The 19,334-nt window shown below is 37.2% G+C and overlaps 1 protein-coding gene across 1 annotated transcript in view; it reads right to left on the reverse strand.

Moving 5' to 3' along the window:
- The window catches only part of dpysl2a (dihydropyrimidinase like 2a), a 67,579-nt gene extending 48,483 nt beyond the window's left edge, over window positions 1-19,096 (reverse strand). Inside the window, exon 1 of the mRNA XM_003199046.7 lies at window positions 18,772-19,096. Within this exon, the coding sequence (XP_003199094.1) occupies window positions 18,772-18,813 (42 nt within the window). The 5' untranslated portion in view covers window positions 18,814-19,096. The remainder of the gene's footprint in view (window positions 1-18,771) is intronic.
- Window positions 19,097-19,334: the final 238 nt, after the last annotated feature.

Genomic DNA, 19,334 nt, shown 5'->3' on the forward strand with positions numbered 1-19,334 from the left:
AAAAGCTTCACCAAAGACTGCATTTTCTCCAAAGGTTATGGTTTTATGGTGTTGGTAAGAAAATCATGTACTTATTTTATCAAGCTGTATTTGTATTTTGATATCTACATGGTATGGAAATCTTTCTGTAAATCTGAAATCAAAAAATTTTAATATTATCAGAACTGCAACAAGACTAATAGGATCTGAAACTTTTACTAGTATATAAACACTCTACGAGCAATGCACTCTGAATGAAGTGAAAAGAGTTTTCAGTAACCCCATATCATGTACTCTTCCCATTTTACGATCTTTCACCTTCTGGAAGAAGATACAGAACTTTCCGCTGGAAGCGAAACAGACTTAAGAACTCTTTCATTCCTGTGTCAATCAGACTGTTTAACACTGATCGATAATGTATGTAATCCTTTTGCATGTTGGCTTATTTTTAAATTGTCATCGTGTCAGAACCTGCGAGAGGGTGCTCGCTGCAGAGGCATTTGAGGAGAGGTGAGCTCCAGAGAGGGGGAGCATGAGCTGTCGCTCCTCCTCCTGTAAGCTGTTTTAATGCGTACACCAACCCCACCCCTAACCCTACCCCCAGTGACATCACTCGTAGAAGAAGTGCAAAAAAGGTGGAGCTCAAGCTTAAGCTCCCCCTCGCTGGAGCTCACCTCTCCTCAAATGGCTCTGCAGCGAGCACCACTTGGAACCTGCTGAAGTGCTGTGTGAGTCTAAAGAAAATTTCCCTTTGAGGGACAATAAAGTATACAAACAAACAAACAAACAAACAAACAAACATATTGAAGATTCATTCAAAATGAACAAATCGTTCATGAACGACCCATCACTAGCGCTGCGACCGTTGCTGGGAGTGGAGCTCCTGGATTTCCCCTTTACCCCTCCGGCCGACGACCAACACTCAAACTTGTTACCTTTTTTCAGGTTTAACCTATTTTTGAGAGTTTGAGATTGTAGGGGTGGCCTGCCTATTCATACTTTTGACTGTGTTTATGTTTAGGGAGAAAGGTAATCTTCCTGTATTTTTCTTTGAATATTCATAGGTAATTTAGTGCATTTACTTTATAGATTCTTCTGCTTGCTATTGTGGCCACTCTGAAGAAATGCTCATTTAAATGTGCTACTTTTTTCTATAATAAATCTATTCCTATTGACCTTATTCTAAAATGCGGAAGTGCTGATGATTGCAGAGCTGACGCCACAATGTCACAACACTGATCAGTGATATTACAGCCGGCAAGACTAAAAAACAATAAAGAATTAACAATGTTTCAGTTTATGCACCTGCAATGACTTTGTACACTGTAAATAACAATTATTTGATTTTACTTTTGTAAAAGAAAAGTGAGTAAACCCGTTGCTTTCATAGCAATTATTTGACTTTACTTTAAAAAAAAGTTAATAAAATTGTTGCTTTTAAAGTGATTATTTAACTTTACTTTAAAAACAGAGTAAACTTGTTGCTTTTAATGCGATTAGTTGACTTTTAATTTGATTAGTTGAGTTTTCTTTTTTATTCATTAAATATGTTACTTTTAAAGTGATTAGTTGACTTTTCTTTAAAAGTGTGAGTAAGCTCATTGCTTCAAAGTGATTAGTTGACTTTACTTTTAATAAGTGAGTAAACCAGTACTTTTTATTGACCTTATTCTGAAATGCGGACGTGCGCCTGTCTTCGCGATTGTTTTAGAACTTCTGATTCAGTCGCCTATGGGAGAAAGGACTAGTGATAATAAACGGCAGAAAACGGTCAAACTACTTGCTCTACAAACAAATGTTTGCATTACTATACAGACCAAGTAGAATAATAAAATAAGAAAATATCAGTTTGCAAAATCAAGCAGCGCAATCAGCAGTTTTTAACGTCTAAAAATGAACCGGAAGTCTTAAACCAAAAAGATCCAAATGCCTGCACCCGCTCGTCTGCAAAGAATAAGGTGAATACTCTCAACTGAGTGTCCGAGTTAGGTTGTCGACTGAAAGGGATCTTTTGCATTCATTTTTGTTTTTGTTTGGGAAATCCACCACCCCAACACATTTGTTTTATCGTTTATTATGCCCATGTTGTTTTCCCCATAGACTTGGAGCTTAACAGGCGGTATATCCCTTATTTTCAGATCCCAATGTTGACAGGTATGATAAACAGTGCTTTATGGTTTTTTGGGGAGTCGAATAGTAGTCATTACAAAAATGTAACCATCAAATGTAAAATAGCATGGTCATCATTGAATAAATATAAAAAAAATAATAATATGTCAGTGTTTTAATATTTAATAAATAATCTAATCCTGCGATATGACTATTACAGATGCACACATTGCGATATCGATGCTCAAACCGGACTGGAATGTCATTAGAGGAGTTTTCTCTCTCCCGGCTTGTGTTGTTTGTTTTGTGGCGTAGAAACTGTGTTGTATTTTTTTTTACTCTGCTTAATTGTTAAAAGTGATTGCTGAGTGTTGACTTTGAGATATACGGAGACACGTGTGTTGAGGAGGGTGCCTTTTTGTTTTATTACTTTTTCCTTATGTTTTGTGGTTAGTAGGGAGGTAAGTGAATGTTATTTTAGTGGTGGGCAAAGCGAGGCTTCGTGAAACACTGAAACAGTTGAAGCAAATGTGTCGAAACTTCGAAATGTTTCGAAACCCCACTCTACAGTGACACCTAGTGGTCATTTTATTATGTATTGCACTGAAACAGAACAGAACTGAAAGAACAGTTGAGCAAATTGAGGCATTAAACCCCACTTTGTATGCTTGAACTTTTAAGTAGTATAGTGGAGTGGTTAAGGTATTTGACCACCATGCGGGGATTGTGGGTTCGAATCTAGGCTGATATTGTTGTTTTGAAATGCTTTAATACCAGTTAGTAATGCTTTGCTCTTGTATCGTTTTGTTTTTAAACATTGGTCTGATATCCGAATAAACAATTTGTGAATAAATATGTCTTGTTTTGGTATTAAAACAGGGTTGTTGCTAGATCAGAAACTGTGGCCTGAAGTTATCAAGAATTATTTATATTATTCATTAAATTTCCCATTTATTGTATTTTATTAATGTCTACCCAAACCCTTCACCCAACTATCACAGTACTGTAAAAATATTTATTATTGTTTTACAGTGTTTCAAAAATGATGCTAAATTGATGGCATAACTGCAGCTGTATCCTATTTAGGCTACACAAAACAGAAACATGATTAAAATACATGAAACCATGATTTCAGAGTATTTGTACAAGTCGGGATTCAAACCCAAAATGTCAATCGAAGCACAGTATCAGCGTGCACACACACAGTCCACTAGGCCAGATGAAACGTGATTTTCTTGACCTTGGCAACCAAATGAAGATTCGCTTCGGTGCAGTGTTACGAAACACTTGCGCTTCGGGATCTCGACACTGTGTCGAAACGTCAGTTTCACGTCAGCCATACCTATGTTATTTTATTTGTTTAATTTCATGTGCAGGTAAGAGGGTTAAAAACTTAATGAGCTGTTGAGTTTTGTTTGTTATTTTGGCATTTACCTCTGCAAGCTTTTTATTGTCTCCTTTTTGAAATTTAAACGTCAAAAAAATTTGACTTTACGTTGTTTCCTTGGTCATTCGTTTTTGTTGTTGTCTTTACTTTTAAACGGGAGATGAGACTCCGGGCTCCTCAATATAGAGGAGTTCTAATTATTTTAATTAAATATCATTTATTGTTACGAGTCTGGCTTGCTGTGTGGAGCCATGCAATGTTGGAAAGCGTAACATAGAGAAATAAGTCTGTAAAATAACAGAAAACGTACTGGAAGTTTATTACAAGGTTTTTGTAGCGTAATATACAACAGTGGTCCCCAACCCCCGGGCGGCGGACCAGTACCGGTCCGTGGATCAATCAGTACCGGGCCGCACAAGAATGAATTATCTTTAAGTTGGCATATAAAGTAGCTGCATTTAAAGCCAAACTGAGGCATATTGGGCATGTTTCAAACATTAGCTGGGATTTTGTGTGAGACTGATCCTGTGCCCTCACTCACCAAGCTGGTGCCTGATCATCAGTCTTCGCTGTTAAAGGAGTTTGAGCGCTACTTTCCAACCTCAAAGGACCCACAAACGGCCAAGGAATGGATACGTGACCCATTTGTCAACAAACCAGCTGAATCCAGCATGTCCGTGTAAGAAGAAGACCAACTGCTGGAGATCGTAAATGACGGCGGCCTTAAAACAGTGTTCGAGACAACAACTCTGCCGGTGTTCTGGATTAAAGTAATGGCAGAATTCCCAGAGATCGCTAACACAGCGCTGAAAACCCTGCTTGTTAAAATGTTAAAAATATATATATATATTAATAAAACTTATGCAATCAGCACTCTGAAATAAAAGTGCAAAGACTGCCACCTGGTGGTTCAAAGAGTAAATATTGATATACATTTTTTAGACACAAACTGATATATGCACAATATTCAACTTATTTAAAAAAAAGGATAATAATTAATGCATTTATGCATGTGTTTTGATCACTAATATGCCAGTTATTGACACCTTTACCAAAATCAAAATGCTTTTTTGATGCAAAATTAATTCATACAGTTATTCCTTACGCCAATTTAAAAAAATTGAGTAGGCCTAGGCTACTATAATAAAGAAAATCTTCTCTAAATGTAGAACTAAATACATTAATATGCATTGAAATACATGATGAATATTCTTGACACATGAAAGTGTAAAGCCTGCAGCTCACAACAAATGTGGAAAGTTATTGCGTGTCATATTTAACAAACCGTTTACTGCAAATTTGATGTAATTTTGCTCACATGGATAATTGAATATTAATTAGATGATGTCATTACGCTGCGTTGCCGTCAGCCAATCATTGCATTGCTGATCATGATTTCGAGGATTGATAGATCTGTCCTTCACAACACACACAGTGATCTCAGATCAGTTTATTCAGACATTTAAATCTGATTCGCTAACTTGTTTAAAGAACCAAATTAGCCAGTGATCAGTTATCAAGATGAGATCTAGGATCTGCCAAATCATCATTTAAGATCATTTAAGAGATCATTTAAGCAAGGTACGAAGAATAGACCCCTGCTCACCATTTCTGTTTATTGTCAAAATTAAAAAGGTGGAGAGGCGTGGTTAAGTATGTTAGCCACACCCAATACCTTAAGTAATCTGAGAATTTAACTAAAAATAAACAGGAAGTGCTTTAATTAATTAATTTCAAACTACTGATGACATTCCTTCCAGTGCAATTTTTCTTACTTTGATTTTGAAAACACTATTGATTGGGTTTAAGGAAGCATTTAGTTCAGTGGTTTGCTTGCTAATCTGTACTACAAGCTCCGCCTTCTCATGGACGTATACAAAAAGGACATGCATCTGAAACGTACAACAAAACATCCTGCAAATAGCATATTTCAGATTAACAGCCCCCTCTAGTGGAGTGGTCCCCAGTTCCGGGCCTCAACTGGTACCGGGCTGCAAAAGAAATCAATAATTATTTATGTTTTATTTATTATCTGAGTCTGAACGATCTCTCGCTTACATCTCGGTCAGTTGAGCGCCCAAATTTAATTCACATGCAGCAAAGTGAGTAAGAAACTGACTTCTTTGGAAATTTCTTTGGTAAGAGGAAAAGGCCTATTGAAGGGCCTGTGAACTGCCAAGGAATGGATCTGCAACCCATTTATCAACAAATCAGGTGAATCCACCATGGCTGTGCAAGATGATCAACAGCTGCAGGTGGCAAATGACGGTGGCTGTTCACATATCGTGTCTTTTCCACATGCAAGTTAATTATTTCCAATGGAAGTGTGCGGCTTGGTGCACATATTGGAGTGACGCGCTCACGTTTTCCTGGCTCACTCAGTTGAAAACATCTCAACTTTTCAGAATGCCGCAAGTGCACCGTGAGTCACATGACAAGAACGGACCGATCAGCTTCATAATTTGTATGGAATATAAACATCCCCGTATATTAATTACTTCTGACAAACGCAGAACACCCAAACACTGCAGTGCTTGTTCATTTTCTCCATAAACAAAACTTGTATAAGAGTTGCAGCAATGTTTTCGTCAGCTTGTCATGCTATGAGAAAAACAGTTGATAGGCGCCTAGCAATGTAAATCCAACATTTACATCGATTAAACTTAACCGGAGCAATGTATTTTATGTTTTGCAAAAATGTAGGCTGAGGCACGTATTTCCAATGAGCCTGTGCTGAATATATTAGACCAGGGACTCTCAACCAGTGGGCCACAGCCTACTAGTGGACCTCAGCGATCCTGCAGGTGAACCACAAGATTAAAATTAACTCTCAATATTAAACTATAATTTTTGGATTGCATTATAATATGCTATATTAAAATGATGGAAGTAATGCACTTTCTCCTGTTCTCTGATTGATTACTTCAAACTCGGCGCAAAAACAGCCTTATGATCGGGTCTGCAACTAGCACACACAAGTCTCATTCATTCATTAATTTTCTTGTCGGCTTAATCCCTCTATTATTCCGGGGTCGCCACAGCGGAATGAACCGCCAACTTATCCAGCAAGTTTTTACGCAGCGGATGCCCTTCCAGCCGCAACCCATCTCTGGGAAACATCCACACACACACATTCACACACACTCATACACTACAGACAATTTAGCCTACCCAATTCACCTGTACCGCATGTCTTTGGACTGTGAGGGAAACCGGAGCACCCAGAGGAAAGCCACGCGAAGGCAGGGAGAACATGCAAACTCCACACAGAAACACCAACTGAGCCGAGGTTCGAACCAGCAACCTTCTTGCTGTGAGGTGACAGCACTACCCACTGCGCCACTGCCTCGCCCACACACAAGTCTGTTCATTCATAAACTGTGCATGAAGTGAAAGTTTCTCTTTGTGTGTTTTTGTGTGAACTATTGAATGTATCGACATATTTGTCCAAACTAATGTCCTGTGAGTGATTTATAATAACCGCACGCCCATACAGGAGGATCTAGTGAGGCACAAATGTGTTTCTGTCATAGACTGTAAAATAAACTTGCATATGGGCTTCAGACGTGCTCTGGCGGAGCTGATCACTGTTCCTGTCAGCGATCTCCCGATAATAATAATAATAATAATATTAATATCCAGGTGCAAACTCAACCACTATCAATGTGTTAACAGATTAAAGGCCCATGCACACCGAGACGTTTTTTGCTCACGTTTTCTGTCGACGTTTAACGCCTCGTGACTAAATAAAGGGCGTCAATGTGATCGTGCACACTAACGCGCAAAACGGCAGGCGCAAAAACATCATTTAAAAAAACAAAAACGACTCATGTTCGTTTTTTTGTTTTGACGCGCCAATCAGATCGGCACTTGTGTTCACGTGCACGGAGCTGCTGAAGTTACAGTAAACAGCACTTGGAGGCGCTCAAGCGCAAAACTGTCAAGGTGAGCACACATTGAAGAAGATGCCCAGAGGAAATATGAATGTTTAGCTGCTTATTGCTCTTGTAAACACTTGTCATTTCTTCATCGCTAGAGCTGGAGCTGCTGCTTGAACCATCCATGCTTGTTCGAGTCACCAGTAACTTTAACAACAAGCGTGTGAACTTTCTCTCCTCCTCCTTTTCTGTTTTATAAGCGGGTGTCAGAAGCTTAAAGTTGTGTAGCGCCATCTAACGTCAAAAGAGTGAATTTGCATCCTCTTCTGCTTGATGCCAGTGAAAATCGCTTGGGTTTGAATACGGAAAAACGTCTCGTAAAACGCTGACGATAAACGCAAACGAAAAGCGTCCCGGTGTGTAGGAGCCTTTAGGGTGTTTTACTGTATTTTACATCTGTCCGTATATTTTTGAATAGTATATATTTAATCATAGATATTCAGTCAGTCCAGTTTAAAGCAGAATCTGCTCTTTTGCAATCTCCCTGTTGACCTGTGATTCTCTTCTGTGCATGTAATCTTTGTATGTTTTTAAAAATAAATAAAATTATACATATATTATACTTTTAGTTTTATATATAATTAAATTTCAGAATAATTATATATTTTTAAAAATGCTGATAATAAAAACAATAGAAGGCACAATAATATAATATAATATTCATTCATTCATTTTCTACTCTGCTTAGTCCCTTTATTAATCCGGGGTCGCCACAGCGGAATGAACCGCCAACTTATCCAGCAAGTTTTTACGCAGCGGACGCCCTTCCAGCCGCAACCCATCTCTGGGAAACATCCACACACACATTCACGCACACTCATACACTACAGACAATTTAGCCTACCCAATTCACCTGTACCGCATGTCTTTGGACTGTGGGGGAAACCGGAGCACTCAGAGGAAACCCACGCAAAGGCAGGGAGAACATGCAAACTCCACACAGAAACGCCAACTGAGCCGAGGTTCGAACCAGCAACCCAGCGACCTTCTTGCTTTGAGGTGACAGCACTACCTACTGCGCCACTGCCTCGCCTATAATATAATATAATATAATATAATATAATATATTATAATATAATATAATAATATATTATAATGAATATAATAAAATGTAATATAATATAATAAATGAATAATATAATATAATAAAATAAAATAAAATAAAATAAAATAAAATATAATATAATAATATATTATAATGAATATAATAAAATGTAATATAATATAATAAATGAATAATATAATATAATAAAATAAAATAAAATAAAATATAATATAATATAATATAATATAATAAATACAATAAAATATAATAATATAACATAATATAATAATATATTATAATGAATATATAAAATGTAATATAATATAATAAATTAATAATAAAATAAAATAAAATAAAATAAAATAAAATAAAATAAAATAAAATAAAATATAATATAATATAATATAATATAATATAATAATAAAATATAATAATATAATAATATAACATAATATAATAATATATTATTATGAATATATAAAATGTAATATAATATAATAAATTAATAATAAAATATAATAAAATATAATATAATATAATATAATATAATATAATATAATATAATATAATAAAATAAAATATAATATAATATAATATAATATAATATAATATAATATAATATAATATAATATAATATAATATAATATTTGTTAATAGGTGTAAGTGAGCATTTCATACAAACATTTTAGAGAAAATGTCAGACAGGTGGGCCTTCAAAAATTCATCGGAAAAAGAAGTGGACCCCGCAGTGAAAAAGGTTGAGAACCCCTGTTTTAGACAATACTTTTTTTTATTTTATAACGATGACAAAGTGATATTTCAGGGAAAACTGAGAACTGCTGAGCCACAACAAAGCGACTTCAGTGCAATAAAAGTCATCATGGCCTTTTTAAGGTGCGCTTCACTGTTGTGGATTCAAATGGGGGTCAAACAGGACGAACGGCTTTGCTTTTATCAAATCAATGAGAGAAAGAGAGAGTGAAGCAAAGCTCACAGCCATTCGATACGCTGCGGATGATCAACTCAGGCCAAGCAGAATACAGTCAGAGCTGCAGGACTGAAACTGCTGCAAAAACACGGCTAGAAAGTGGGCCGTGTGTATATGTGTGTGTGTGTGTGTGTGTGTGTGTGTGTGTGTGTGTGTGTGTGTGTGTGTGTGTGTGTGTGTGTGTGTGTGTGTGTGACTGAGTGCTCAGGCCATGTTTGTCTCGATGTGACACTGTCAGACTATGTTAAAATGAAAAGGAAAGAGCCAGACATACCAGAAAGCCACATATTTTCACTGGAGCACTTCTTTGGTTTTGACCGCACATGTAATTATCATCCAAGTCAATATTCTGACCATACTTTCATTCCCAAGAACATTTTACAAATTCCAAACTAAATCTTAATAGATTTTTAGACAGGCGCTGGAAATGAAAAACCGTTAAGCGGTTTCTTTTTACAGGTAAAATAGCCAGAAAATAAGATGTGATTTGAACTGAATTGCCAAACATTATTAAATGTCCACAATAAGGTAATATAGAAACTAGAAAATTAAGGCAGACCCAACAGACAAAGACAGAATATAGACTTGCGTAATATTTAAGCACACACTGAAGTCACAGGCTTTACAAAGACTATAATTGGGTCTGTTAAAGCTAATATTTGATTAGAAGACTTGAAAAAAATATGAACAAGTGTTGATATATTATGATGCTGTTTGTACTTGATGACACAGCAAGCAAAATAGCTGCATGAATATTCAAACACTTTGCCTTTTAAGTGTTTAAGCACACTTATTATGCTATTCTGAACATTCCTAATTTAGTCTCCGACTTTCATCTATGGGACAACTACTTCCATTTACTCATAATAGGAATTCACATCACCACATTTTTTATCAATACTCAAATGATTTACATGCTGAGATATTCATTCATTCATTCATTCATTCATTTTCCTTCGGCTTAGTCTCTATTTCAGAGACCGCCACAGCAGAATGAACCGCCAACTTATCCAGCATATGTTTTATGCAGCAGATGTCCTTCCAGCCTCAACCAAGTACTAAAAAGCACCCATACACTCATTCACACACACACTTATGCACTACGGCCAATTTATTTTATTCAATTCACCTATAGAGCATGTGTTTGGACTGTGGGAGAGACCGAAGCTCTTAGAGGAAACACACACCAACATGAGGAGAACATGCAAACTCCAAAGAAATGCCAACTGACCCAGCCAGGACTCGAAACAGTGACCATCTTGCAGTGAGGTGCCAGTGCTAACCACTGAGCCACCGTGTTGCCCGTATATTAGAATATACTTGACATTATATTACCATATATTTTGTAACATCAGAAGAACGTTTTTGATCAACCCGAATCTTCATCATGAACTCAAATTAAGCACGACCAGGTGGAGAATAATAGCCAATATTATTTGAGTTACTGTTGCCTTTCTATCAGCTGGAACCAGTCCTCTGACCTCTGGTGTTAACAGAGGTGGTTGTGCGTGAAAATCCCAGAAGTTCAGCAGTTTCTGAAATACTCAGACCAGAACGTCTGGCACCAACAACCATGCCACCAAATACAAAAACAGAAGAAGTTCTGTGGAACAGCAGCGTTTGGACGCCATTTTAGCTTTCTATGATGTAACATTATAGCACCTCTGGCCACACCCCTTCGATGTGCAGGGTGTGTGCGCATGGTAAATGCGTGTAATGCCGAGTTCAGACTACATGATTTTTAAAGTAGTCGTGTCACAGATGTTTTCACACTGCATGACTATCTGGGCTTGCGTTTCCTCGCTGTTTTGTTTACACTGCAAGATGGTTCGGCGACAGGGACATTCACATTGCATGACTATACTATAGGGAGAATCGCCGGCAACTTTGTCTAAACTACGTCTCACAGCCAAAAACACGTAGTATATCTTTTGTTATTAACTACATAATGAGAAAGAAGCCTTTAATGGGGTAGAACATGTACATGTTTGCTCACCTGGGTTTAAAGGGAATTAGCTATTTCTCCTCAACGTTGATAATAAACTAATTTCTTTCTGTATGAAACGTCAAACAGACACGGTTGCTCCTGAGTCCTGTCAAACCTCCACTAGTTTTTCCTCCATTTCGTAGGTCCAAATAAACCGAAAAAGAGCGCTTTTAACTTCTCCCCCAGCCTCCCGCTGGCCTGCAGCAGGTATACACACACACACACACACACATGTGAATGCTGCTCACTGATTGGCTGTAGGCGATCGCTGATGTTATTTTCAGTCAAAACTCAATTCACACGGCATGATTTGAATCGCCGACAGCTCCAGATATTCAGCACGCCAAATATCTCACAGGCATCGGCGCCTCATCGGCGATTCTCTCAGATAACGTCTTTGATCGTTCATACTGTGTGATTGTCACTCACGTGCACGAGCAGCGATTTGCCTGTGATTTCAGGCATTTGTCGGCGATTTCTCAAAACCTGTCGACGAGCCAAAATCAGGGCTAAAATCACGCAGTCTGAACTAGGCATAACTGGAAACCCTTGTGATCTCACTTGCCCGAATGTTTTTTTTTTTTTGTAATCCCCAAACTTTCTTAGCTGTAGGCTTCGCTAAGCTAACTCAGTAAAAGCCAATGGCTGCGTCCGAAACCGCCTACTACTCAGTAGGTACTGCATTTGAATTTAAACGTACTACTCGGCCGTTAGAAAAGCACGTTCTATACAGTATGAATTTGAAAAGTATGAATGGAATTCGACGTACTACATCCGCCATTTTGTCGTGGTCACGTGACCTACCTGCGTCAGTTTTGTGCATGGGATGCGCACTTCAGAATCTCGCCGGAAATAGTAGGTTATCCAGGTACTTCTCGCATACTAATTTTCAAATTCTATGAATTCGGACATACAGCTCGGCTTGCATACTGATTTTAGCGTACTATCTAGTATGGGAGTATGCGCTTTCGGACACAGCCAATGTCTCCCTTTGCATTGAACTTTGAGCATCTTACATTCAGAGATGTTGATTATGTTCACACAGCTACATTACACCAACTAAAGTTTCAAATATGATATTGTAGTGGATCTCCCCTTTAATAATTGGATGTTAATAATAGTAAATAAATTAACATTAACTAATTTAACGCGTTACCGAGTTTCTGCTTCTGTTGAACGCAAACGAAGACACCAGCACTCTTAACCATTGACTTCCATAGTAGCAAATACATACATAGAAGTCAATGGTTACAGGTTTTCAGCTTACTTAAAAAACATTTTCTTTTGCATTTAACAGAAGAAAGAAACTCAAATAAGTTTGAAACAAGTGAAGCAATAGCTTTTCAGAATTTTCCTTTATGGGTGAACTGTTCCTTTAAGCTTTCCAGTGCAGTACAGTATCCGCGTTCACCATCCTCTGCCAGTCTTATCATCATCATCCCTAAAAATGGCTGAAGCTTATATCTGACATCCAAGAGCTGAAAGCCAGATCTCATCCTTTAGAGTTTTCATCTTTTTCTCCATCCTGTCCCAGATCTGCTCGTTCTCCTACAGGCCTCGCTATCTGATCATTAGCCCTAGCACACATCACATCCACACCGTCTCTGCACTGAGGCTGAATTACAGGCATGCACCAGCACATACCATGACTTACACTTTACATTCACTGACCTACTTTTCAAAAGAGGATTTTCATTCATTTCCTCCGGAGAGGGTCCTCTGCATTTAGCACAGCTATCAAACCGGCTCCGGCTCACAGCAGGGGGGGTGGGTGCGCAGGCTATTGTACCGCCAGCTTAATCTGAAGCTGCTTTTTACATTACTCAAATGCACTTCTGAAGGAAAACGTCGTCGATGCATGCACAGGCTGAGATATCTTGATATGCTATAGATATACACATTGCATTTGAAGGGTTTGTAGGAATAAGGTTTGATTTGGTTTTAATTTTGTCTCGAGAGGTGGTAAAATGCAGGATTTATACAGGCTAGTTTTGTTAGGATTAGATTATTAACCCTTGTGCACTGTTCAAATGTACTACCCTTTTGTTATGTTCGGAATGAAAACATCCACTGATTTAAACTGCTGTAAAATGCATGAGATAAAATTTTTTATCAATTTTGTTTGCATAAATCTGTCAATGATGACCCAACTACTAAATTGCTTAGTAAATTAGAGGATTTTAACTCTTAAATTGCCAAATTCATAAATGATGTGATTTGGTGAAAAAAACACACACACTAAATGCCATATTTTCAATATTAAATCTAATTGTGGAGTGGATTTTTTTAACTTTTAAAAGTCTTAGACATGTGAATGATTAGTAACAACACTGGCTTTGATGCATTTTCATTTTTTTCACCCTAATTTACTGTTGGTGGCTGTTTTTACTCCATTGCCTTTTATTATAACCGCATTTGATTATGCATAAATACTAAGCACCAGCCTCCCGCCAACCTCTGGGAGCCAATACGGAAGTAACTAAAACTGCAATTCATCGACTCGCCTTTGGGGGCTGGTTCCAGGAAATCCAGATGATTTCTGACTGCAATGGTAATTTGGCCAACTTATCAGCTGATAAAAACATGCTTACAGCCAGGTACAAAAGATAGTTTTAATGTATATAGCCATATATATATATATATATATATATATATATATATATATATATATATATATTAGATGTCGCCTACCCTGTTGTTGTCGATTAGAAGGAATGCGTCAATAGAGCCGCCATTTTAGTACAGGGTAGCACTCCTTTGAAATGAATGCGGGACCAAGCTGCAGTGGAGGACGGTAGCCATCCCGAGCAAGAGATATACACATATACACATATATCTATGATTGTGAGTTTTCCCGGAGGTCAGAATGCAATTTTATTTTTTCATAAATTACGAAACTTATAATTTGACATCACTTTTCTACATTGATGGATCAGTGATCGCACAGGCATTCCTGACAAAAAGCTTGTGTTTGTGTGTATGGAAATGTACTATCCACCCTCCCTGTTCAATGTGATCTAATCTTGTCCTGAAACACACCTCCTCTCCTTCTTTCACTTATCATATTGACGGAGGGAGCAATTCGTTTGTGAATGAATCTCCATTATGAACGACTCGTTCACTAAGCCCTGAACACTGTACAAATATGGCAGCGATATTAACGCATGCTCAGGGTCCCTATGCGATACCTAGTGTATATATCTATGGTATATAGCTATTATCACCCTTCATGACAACTGTGAGAGGGTGATATTTTTTGTGACTCATCCGTTTTGTTTATATTAGGTTATATTAAGTTTGCATAATTAAGGGCGTGGCCACTTGAGTGACAGCTAGGTCTCGCTGCCACTTCACCTCAGCTGATTCCGGCTGATTAGCCGCTGAACTCTGCATATACATCATATTTTTGTGTTGTTTTATGTGGCTTTAGACAGTCAACTGCCTTTTGGAATTATTTCCAACAATTATCAGATGATATGGCATGCTGTGTGCACTCAATTGTGTTCACAAACTATTCACGTGGCCTCCGTTTCCTAGGTGAGTGAGATTATACACTTATATACCGTCCCTATAAATGTATTTGTTTTATTTAAGATCATTTATCATTTATAATATTCTTTAGAGCTGTAATGTACTCCAGAATCTGACAGACTGATTAGCTGTAGGCTCTAGAACAGTCATCTGAAACAATGTCATAGATTGCTATGCCAGGATTTCATCAATAGCCTTGCATTTACTAACACAGACTATATTTGAAGTGTTTGGAAGTAATTTGCGTCATAAGAACAATGTTTAGTGGCTCAACGTATTACAACAGTGTTTTTAAAAGACTAAACCCTTTATTGATACAGTGTACAACTAAGCACATGTGGTCAGAACATAAACAAGTCACAGATAATGAAGTATTAAGCATTTCTCCCAAAGAAAAGCCCCTCTAAGCAAAATGCTAGCAGGCATCTTTGGCTCTGCTCACACTCTACCTCTTTGCCTTTGTTTGGTATCCTGCGGTTGGTGCGATGACGCGCATACAAACACTGACTTGTAGCTTCTTTTGAGTTATTCAGAAACCTACAGTTGACGTCACTGATTCAACGTCCATATCTTTTACAGTCTATGATAAATACAAAGTCTTTTGTTTTTGTTTACTCCATGTAGTTCTGAGAACTGAGCTGCATATTTTGATTTTCTCAGACACATCAAGGTAAGTGCGTAAAGGTCACTCTCACAAACACACAGACACAGACACACACTTTAATTTGCTGTTATACCCCATACAAAATCCAGAAACTAAGCTTTTTTTCACAGGCTTATCTAAAGGGTTAATGGTGTCAACTGAGGATCAACACTAAATATGACAAATTTCACCTCTTCCCAACATGGAAAACAACCAACAATCAAAAATGCACGATTATATGGCGTCATGGTTTTGCAAAAAAAAAAAAAAACGTGGTTATAATGGAAGTCAATAGGGCAAAAAAGGCACCAACAGTAAATTAGGGAGAACAAATAAAAATCAATCAAAACAATGCATCAAAGGCAATGTTAATTTAAATGTCCAAGACTGTGATAAGAGGTAAAAAGAAATCCAGTCCACAATTAGTTTTTATCTAGAAAATACTAGGGATGTAACAATATTGTAAATACCGTCATATCGTAATAGTAATTTTTTTTCAATATTACCGTAGGCGCATGACTTAATAAAACTATATTTCTGAGAAAAGTTTGCTCAGGCGAATGAAGTGAACTGGAGGTAGCGGGAACTACAATTCCCATCAGCCCAGGCGTGGCCATCATCCTTTGCGGTCTGTTGTCACTACAGATCCAGTAATGCGGAAATAGAGTGTGTTGCTAGTAGCGGGGAAGATAAAGAGCTGGAAATGATCGAACCTAAAGCGGGTTTTAAATCGGATGTGTGGAAGCATTTCAGTTTCTCTCTAAAAAATACGAAAAAGTAGAAAAGGTGACAGACAAAGAAAAAAACAGTATGGAGGCACTGCCAGACTGTGGTGAAACATAAGTCGGGGAATACGACTAAAAACAGTCATGGGGACTGCAGAACACAGCACACTTGCTAGATTGATGCAGACATTGACTTGTACCGCAAAGAGACCTCTATCTCACTCATGGCTTGTCCTCTCAATTGGTGGAAAGACAATGCACAACGTTACCCACTGCTGTCAACCTTGGCTAAATCATATCTCTCTGTCCCAGAAACCTCAGTCCCAAATGAGAGGGTTTTTTTTTTTCTGTTTCAGGGTACATGCCCAGAGATCCCAACTTTTACCAGATTATAGTTATATGATAATTTACCTTAAAAAACCATCTCTATCTAAGTGAGTGAGTGATTAAATGTTGAATGTGATGAGTTTTCAACAATACTAAATTGAAACTTTATTTTTTTTTTTTTTTTGGTTTAATAGTTTTTTGTTATTAAAATTGAAAAATTGAAGTTCCTGTTTCGAAACTTACAGATAGATGGCTGATTTGTATGTCATTGATATGTTCAGTGCTGAGGTAAATAAACACTTTTGGCACTTTTTTCGAGTCTTTTCATTGGTTTTGTTTTTCCTGTAAATGATTCAATTAATCCCGCACCATGCCATTCATACCGAGGTATTATCGTACCGTGAAATTCTGATACCGTTACATCCCTAGAAAATACGTCATTTTGTGAGTGTTTATTTTCACCAAATCAGTGACATCATTTATGAATTTGGCAATTAAAGAGTTAAAATGCTGTAATTTTCTAAGCAATTTTGTAGTTTTGATCAGGACAGAGGTCGATTAACAGAATTATGGAAAAAATATATATAAAATATTTATCTGATGCATTTAACAGCAGTTTAATTCAGTGGATGTTTTCATCCCGAATGTAACACAAGAGTAGTCAATTAGCCAAGAGTATATCATTAAGAAATTTTAAAGCATTTTCTAAAAATATGTGTCAAAATAAGATTTGTCACCAAAAAAAAATCATTCCGCTAGCTGAAACAGAGAGGAATTTATGGCCAAATTAAGACACAAAATCAGCCCAGAGTGGATGAAAACATCCCCAACAACACATAAGGGTTAATGCATGCAGTTGCATCTTCAAAACATATTCATGTAAGACAGTTTTTCTTAAATGGCTAAGATTTTTTTAGGTTATACACCGTTTTATTCCAGATATCTTGAAAAAGCATGCATGCTTAGCCTGCAAAACAGTTTTTTTTTTAATAAAATAATACAGATTTATGATGGAGAATTATTTAAATGCCTGCAAAACCACTATTCACTATTAGGAGCGTATTCGATTTCTATTTTGTTTTATTTTGAATAAAGTGAAACACTTTTGATTCTGATTTCAGGGCATGCAAAGCCCCGATGCACAAACATTTCCAAAGAGCAGCAACGACTGCTTCATATTTAATAGAGAAGATGCATACAGTGCTCAGCATATGCAAGTCTTCATATACATATTTTCTATAGGATGCTTAACGATATTATATTTGTGCATATACATTAGATTAAACATTACTGAAGCTAAATCTGGAGCTAAACTAGCAAATAGTCAAGAGAGTAACTAACAGTCTGATAATTAGCAGCCTAAATTTGTACGTTACAGAAAAATATTGAATAAAATTTCAGGAAAAAGCAAAAGAAAAAAATCTATAATTAAATGTATTATCTTTCATTTTTAAAGATATTCGCTGACTAAAATATAATTTTAATAAATATACCCAATACATCGGTTTTATTCAAATGCACCAAAATAGATGACCTATATTCACAGAGAAGTGGGTAAAAATATCAATCTGATCATCAATGTATTTATCCAGTTATCTTGTATTTTGTATTTATTTACTTGATGCATATTCCTAGTATCTCAGCACAATGCATGCATGTACGCTTAAATAATATGCGATTTTTGTAGGGGAACACATCAATGCATGCAAAGCCAGCAATCACAATGGTGCTCTAATAATAAACTACCATATATCAATCCAGGACAAGACATAGCAGCACTTTAAGCTACATCAGCAGCAAAAAATTTTGATTTTAATATAGTTATTGCAATTAAAATAGCAATGCATTATAATGAGGCCGGTTTAATAATACATGCATGCACATAACAAATGAATCCTAGCAGAGCTTGTCAGTCTGACCCACAAAGAAACACATCTGAAAGTGGCCACATCACAGCGAAATGAAAAGTGACAGTAATTCAGCATCTGATGTAACGGTATTGACTTGATGAAACCACGACCCCTAACTCGTGCATTTCAGCAGCGGAATGCCATTCACGAGTCTTTCACCTGCTAATATCCACCGCTTGTTTTCAGGTGTGTCTGTACTCACGGTGATGCGAGGGATGTTCTTCTTGCCCTGGTATCCGGACATCTCTGCTGATTTCTGGTGTTCCGCGCGCGTAATAAAGGTCCCCGATGCGCGTTTGGAGAAGCGACGCCCCGCAGCTCAATGACACCCGCCGCCGTCGGCTCTCAACAACCGGGATGAAGCGATTGTGAAGCTTCCAGAGCGATCCTGCAGCGGCTGTGATGGTGGACGGTGAGATTTCCCCCTGCGTTTAAGGCGACGGACTCTTCCCTTCTTCTCTCTCGTGTTCCGGCGCAGAAGCAGGAAGATCCAGACAGACACTGATGGAGATTTACACGCCAAAGCCAGCGTGCATGCGCAACACCACACCCTGATCCACACACACACGCACACACACACACGCACGCACGCACACATGCAGGACATGGTTTATTGAATTATAAATTAAATAAACTAAAATTGTAATTATATATATATATATATATATATATATATATATATATATATATATATATATATATATATATATATATATATATATTTATTTATTTAACTGTTGTATAAATATATATATATATATATAT

This window comes from Danio rerio, chromosome 8 (assembly GCF_049306965.1).
Source record: "Danio rerio strain Tuebingen ecotype United States chromosome 8, GRCz12tu, whole genome shotgun sequence".
Taxonomy (NCBI): domain Eukaryota; kingdom Metazoa; phylum Chordata; class Actinopteri; order Cypriniformes; family Danionidae; genus Danio; species Danio rerio.